At 38.2% G+C, this 6,615-nt stretch overlaps 1 protein-coding gene across 2 annotated transcripts in view; it reads left to right on the forward strand.

Moving 5' to 3' along the window:
• The first annotated feature begins 5,239 nt into the window (after positions 1-5,239).
• sh2d3ca (SH2 domain containing 3Ca) overlaps positions 5,240-6,615 on the forward strand; it is a 55,371-nt gene continuing 53,995 nt past the window's right edge. For both annotated transcript variants that reach the window (XM_005729277.1, XM_005729278.1), the window contains exon 1: positions 5,240-5,405. In XM_005729277.1, coding sequence (XP_005729334.1) covers positions 5,387-5,405 — 19 coding nt within the window. In that variant the 5' untranslated portion in view covers positions 5,240-5,386. The remainder of the gene's footprint in view (positions 5,406-6,615) is intronic.

Raw genomic sequence — 6,615 nt, forward strand, 5'->3', positions numbered from 1 at the left:
CACAGGCCTCTTGACTTGTCTGCCAAACCACAAAGGGAATGACACAGAAACTGGACCAACACCAGGTGTCGGGTAGGTAAGCATCATCATTACATCTGTCCTATCATGTCTGTTTATTGACTCTTGCCATTTTGCTGATAAGGCCACTAAACAACACTTTTTACATTCCTGTTACATTTAATTTACTTACATTCAAATTAAATTTGCCTCAAATGTATCATTTTTCCCAGCCCTGTATCTGTGGAGTTGGTGCAACAGTAACACAGAGAAATCAATTTAATTTCATTCCGTTTAAATGTCACTGCAACCACTAACACATCTCGTGCGCTCATTAACTTTTTATTCTGGTCTAATAAAAGTGTGCCTCGTTTCATAGTCCTTCAAGACAGCAGGTTTAAATTAGGTAAACAAATACAGCTTTAATTTTCGAGAAGTACACAAATATAACCATGACAACAGATATGCATTAAAGTAAATGTTTGGCTGTACGTTTTGCAATAGAGTTGTGGGTCCCTTAGAGGTGGTTTTCTTTTCATGTGAAATTCCAATTCTAATGAAACTGTCTTTGGCGCCCCCTACAGTCTATAACACACAGTGACAGACTTTAGTATTATGTGAATCCACTTTGCCCTGAATCGCACAAGTAATGAAGAAAACAGATGGATGGATGGAAGAATACACAAACTTTCACATGACAGTTTGTCACAGCTGAGACAAAACAAAGACTTGACTATAAGGTCATGGCGTCATGACTCCCAGAGTAGTTGCTTCTAAGGGTTTATTAAGCTCAGAGTCTACTGACTTGAATCACAAATGCTGGTGAACTTATGCTGCAGCGGTCTTCACTGATGATTTAACTGTGACATTTTTATATTGATGTAGCATCTGTCCAAGTCTGTCTTGGCTCTTCAAAGTAAATTGTTTCATATGTACCGACGTAGATCTGAACAGACAGCTTTTGCTGCTTAAAGGTATCCTGGAGCCCAACCATCTCTGAGCACATACTGTGGAAATATAAAAACAGGTCAATACTCTAAAAAATAAAGTGGTTAATAAAAGGCGATGAAAGAATAAAAAATTTGTCTGGACACAGGTTATGTTTGCTTAGGTTTGGCGTGAAGCTACTACTTTTATTCATCTTCAAGTGGACATATAGTGACATCATTTTAACAATGACAAAAAAATAATAAAACACATTAGAATTCAAATGTACCGAATTCTTTTTCAATGAATGCCACCTTTTAGGTGGTGCATACTGATTTATTCAAATTCAGGTGTTAAAGTCACTTCACATTTCTATCCATTTGTTAATTTCACTCTCCATTCATGAATTATCAGCTATTGTTTCTTATTCATCCTGTAGAAGGATCATTAATGTAATCAGTGAACAAAAATGGCTTTCATAGAAAATCCCACAACAAATGTTACACAAATTATTCAGATTCTTTACAATTAAAAAAAGGGGTCCTTAAAAAAGTGATCTCTGGTATGGGTCCTCACAAATGCAGCAAAGGATGGATCCATGTGCGGCAGGATGAAGGTGTGCAACTGTGCAGTGTTTGGCTTTAATTTCACCCTGATGACAAACAAGACTTCAATAATTCAGCTCTCGGCCTCCCTTATGTTGTGACAAATAGAGGCCACATCAATACAGCAAAGTGCCAAACCTGATGACAGCCCAATCTAAAACACTGTCGTCTTGACCCTTTTCTTGGCCACCCTCACTTTATTTTATGATTATTGTATTCTGCAGCATTTCTGTTTTTATTAGATAGTATACAGTGATAAGTGACAGGCTGGGTGTTTGACAATGAAAGTGGAGTCCATCACACAAAGGAGGAAGGAAGCACGAGACAAGGTTTCACGCCCACAGAACATAAAGAGAGAGCTTAAATTTAGCATAAGATATACTGCTATTGGTATGCTACATCTTGCCTTTCCAGCCTCTGGAGACAACACAAGGACAACAAACACACGATGTTTGGAAATGTAGAACAAGCATAAGGATAAAAAAGGGCAACATAACAAGCGGTTGCAGTGCTTTAAAAGTAGAAAATCTATAGCATTTTCATGGTAAGCTATTCCATAATTCGCTTCAATTTACTGACAGAAGAGTTTCTCCAAATGTGATGTGACAATGTGAGACATGACATAGTGCCCTGTGTGGTGCCACAAAGTCAGACTACAGATACATTTTACTGATGCATTTCTACAGATTTATGGACTTTTATTTATAATGACACTGTTGTGAAGCTACCTGTATTCAGTAAAAGCTCTGGACACAGAATACTTAGCAATAAACATCCACACGAAATCGGATAGCAAGATCAACTAGAGCAGGGGTGTCAAACATTGTGCCAGGGGGCAGAATTGGCCCAGCAATGGCTCCAATCCAGCCCACTGGATGGATTTTTAACTATATTTCCCCACATTTTGCACCTACTTTCCCCCATGACCATCCATGCTACACCAAATTAATAAAGCAAATAGAATAAACCTGGTTTTGGTTTTTTTCACTACCTTCTATAGAAGCTAATGTTTTTGACAGTAGGCTCACAGTGGCTCTCTGAATTACCCAAAAACTTTCGGTTTTGACAGAACTTTCTCTGCAGTTTCACAAATTTATTTCTTACAGTTTAATTCCAAAGAGTCATACTGACAGATTTCACTTCTTTTTCTTCTTTTTCTGAAGTTTGAAAACAATCCATAAGAAATTGTGTGTAATATAAAGTTTTTATTGATTGATTGAGTGTGATTTTGACCTAATTTTTACCAAAATGAAATCAGTTTCAGCTGTTATTGGTATCTACAATTCTAAAAATGAGTATTATGTGGTTTAACGTGATCCTAATAAAGGACTGAAAATACAGTACTTATTACACCACATATCTAAATAACATCTAACAAAAAGGAAAGGACTTCAGCCTAGATGACTGCTCTTCTATTTTCAGCTGTTCAGACTTTCTGTCTCACTGCAGCCTGTGTGTGTGTGTGTGTGTGTGTGTGTGTGTGTGTGTGTGTGTGTGTGTGTGTGTGTGTGTGTGTGTGTGTGTGTGCGCTATATGCTTCTGTGTGTGTGACAGTGCGGCCTTGCCTCAAAGTGACTGATATTTGTCACTGTATGAGGAAGCAGAGAGCTGAATTATTGAAGGCTTGTTTTTCATCAAGTTGAAATTAAAGCTACACACGCAGAGGGTTCAACACACACATGCACACAGTCAAACACAACCGCACAGTCAATCACTTCGGCAAATTACTTCTGCTGAAAACCAGCCTAGAACACAAAGTTCAAAATGAAACTCGCGATTACTTCAGGGTGCGCGTGTGCGCGTTTACCGCACTATGTCACATTTCTCACTTTACTTCATCTACCTCCACACTGGGTTGCAGAGCAGTGATCAGCAGTCATTTGCTGCAGTTTGTAGGCTGCTGAAGGAAGCGCTGTACATGCTTGAAACACACGTTTTAAGTTACAAGAAGGATTATATGAGATGTGAAGTGTACGTCTGATGGGATGCAACAAACCATTAAGCTGGTAATTGCACAACAATCCCGTGTTTTTTATGAGCCACTCTGAGTCATCGGTTGTCTTAATGACTCCTAGGAATTTGTGATGAGGAATTTATAAGATACAAGCAAAGTGCGTTTTACAGTTGGCTTGTGTTGCCATTCGGGTGACAATTAAGGATAGGGGAGGAGCTCTGTCTAAGTTCTGTATAATTTAGCATCAGAATTTCCTTTGCTGATGAGTTCAAAATTGCTCCAGGGGTCGACTTCTTTGACAAAATATTTTGTCTGAGACAGACTCCCCTATCACAACCCTGAACAGTTAAAACATCCATTTATTTTCTTAAGTGTGAAATATCTTCAGTGGAAGAAAAAAATAGACCACAAACCTTTGCTTCTCCTTTATCTCAGAATGATAAACACATTAAAAAGGTGTTAGCATCATATCTGGTTCAGGCCACTAATGTTATCTTTAATAAAAGGACTGTTTGGGTGTTTCGCATGCAGTGCGGTTTCATTCTGCTCTGTGCCTTCACTGTTCACGGTTTCTAATACTGGTGTGGTTTAATGCTGACAGGAAGATGAAACGCATCTTTTTTAGAAGCTGCACACAACGACTCAACAGGAACTGAAAGAGCACAAAAGCTTGTCTCTCATTCTAAATTCCATTTAGAGTAGCACACTTGACACTATAGTCTCCATGATTCATTTATGTTAATAAAGAAGCATCTTTATTGAAATTTGACACAATAAATCACATTACTAATAAAGATGTTATCTTATTTTTTTATAAGTTCGTACACATAAAGAAATATAAATAATACGTGAAATCAAATTGTAAATTTCACATTTTAGGGATTTGTTTTCTTTATTATTTGATTAAATAATAATAATAAAACATATAAACTACTATATAGAAAAACAGAAAAAAATTAGCTTTAAAAAAAATAAAGGGACTGTATTTATTTTTTTGAACATTTATCACTTCCAGTAAAAGCACATCCGTGTTAGGTAATTAAAACAAGGCCTGGTCGTGGTTAAGTAAAACCAACATCTATTCCTAGCATGAGACAAGTATGGTACAAACCATACAACTATACACCTGCGCTGACCCTGCCCTACTTTTTGAGTCGACTTTGTGGCTCCAGCAATGCCACCTGACTTCCAACTCTGCTCTTGTCATAACTGCTAGGGCTCACACGACGACACGAGACAAAGCGTTTAATACAAATCTTAATTTTATTCTTTCCTTAAAAGTCAAACCTTTAAAAGATCTTCCTCATGCAGAAGTGTCACCATAAGAGATTTGAAATGACTCATCAAACGTTTACAGCTGCAGCAGGAAGTTCAAAGGACTCTTATTCTGATAATCAGAGATCTTGAAAAGCGATAGCGATTATTACCTCTGAATGAGTTTACAACCAGCTTTTTATTTGAATGAGGCAAAATGCCACCAATCAGCACATCTGCGTTGAACACTTTGCACCCCTCCTAGTTTCCACTGGCACACTTTCTAATCTGTCAACACCTTTTCATTCCGGCCAAAAGCCACCCTCGCACGTTTCGCATATTCATCTCTTTATCTTACCCCGTTAAGGCTTGCCATCTCATCTTGGCTTTTCATTTCCTTTAACCACCGGTGCTCTCAGCCTTACACAGGAAGTGTCAGGTCTGCCCTGCCCTGTCACTCTTCTCAGTCTCCGGCTGCTTGTCACATAAACAAAGTGTTTGCAGTATCACCCGCAGAGAGGAACTGCGGTTCATATCGAGGTTCTTCTCTTCGACAAGAAGTTATCCTCCCTGCCTGGTTCTCCTCAGCTTTTTACAGAAACCTTTCTCAGATGATCCATTTGTGAGCAGATTGAAACTGAGCTACAACATGAGCCTACGGAAACTAAGTGAGTAGCATGTGTGTTTGTTTGAATCTATTTGGAGGGCGGTTAAACTGTATAGTAAGCAGTTCAGTTCAGATCTGAAGATCAAACATTGTTCTGGTGATAATGTGACAATAGTGACATGTAAAAAAAATCAGCACCACAACAAATAAAGTCTACTTCAAATATTTTTTGTCTGCTTTTGTTAAAGCAGTCAGGTAAGATAAATACCTTATTTACTTTATTCTAATACTGTATGCATACATGTTCTTATATTAAAATGTCATTTTAAACGCAGTCCTTTTATATCTCTGCTTCTCGAAAAGATAAAAAAAAAAGCGTGTGGACATTTCTGCACAAAGGCAAATTTGTGGCAGCAAAATGCAAAGAAGAGGGTAAAAGTCCCCTCAGTGCCTCTTGAAATTGGCACAAATTCAGCCAAGCAGAAACAAAAGCACAGCTATATAAATAGCATTCAGTTCAAAGCTGCAGATAAATGCAAAGAAAGCAGAACAAGCGAGAAAAGAATACAATATATTTTTATCAACTTACAATATTGCTGTGACTAGATATGTCACTAGAATTGTACACTTGGGTAGTAATTTGTATGTTTTGACAAGATTTACAAAGGCTACTCTTCTTTTCTTCTTTTCCATTTTAAGAAGCTTCAGCAATTTGAGCGTCAGATTTTTTATAGCGGTGTTGTCTAATTAAACTACTTAACACTACAAAAACAACTTACTTAAATGAGCGAAAAGAATAAATGTGAATCAAAGGTTTTAGATGCACTGCAATCTAAATCTGCTTACTGTCTTTCTTCCTAGTCTTGTGGGTGCTACTGTGAAAGGTCACCCCAGCATACTTGTTTCACTCTGTCCCTAGCATCTTCTTCTGTCACACCAACCCTCTGCACGTCCTCCTTCACTGCATCCATAAACCTGCTCAGTGGTCTTCCTCTTTTCGTCCTACCTGGCAACTCCATATCCCACATCCTTTGTCCAATACATTCGCAATCCCTCCTCAGCACATGTCCAGCCTCGCTTCTCTAACTTTATCTCCAAACTGCCCAACCTGAGCTGTCCCTCTGATTTTACTCTTTTATAATCCTGTCCCACCTGGCCACTCCAAGTATCCACTTCCAGCTGCGCCTGTATTTGTTTGATTAGTACCGTCGTCTCCAAACAATACATGATAGCAGATCTCACTACCATCTTGTAAACCTTTCTTTTCCCTC

This window comes from Pundamilia nyererei, unplaced genomic scaffold (genome assembly GCF_000239375.1).
Source record: "Pundamilia nyererei isolate P.nyererei 1_Seehausen unplaced genomic scaffold, PunNye1.0 scaffold00032, whole genome shotgun sequence".
Classification (NCBI taxonomy): Eukaryota; Metazoa; Chordata; class Actinopteri; order Cichliformes; family Cichlidae; genus Pundamilia; species Pundamilia nyererei.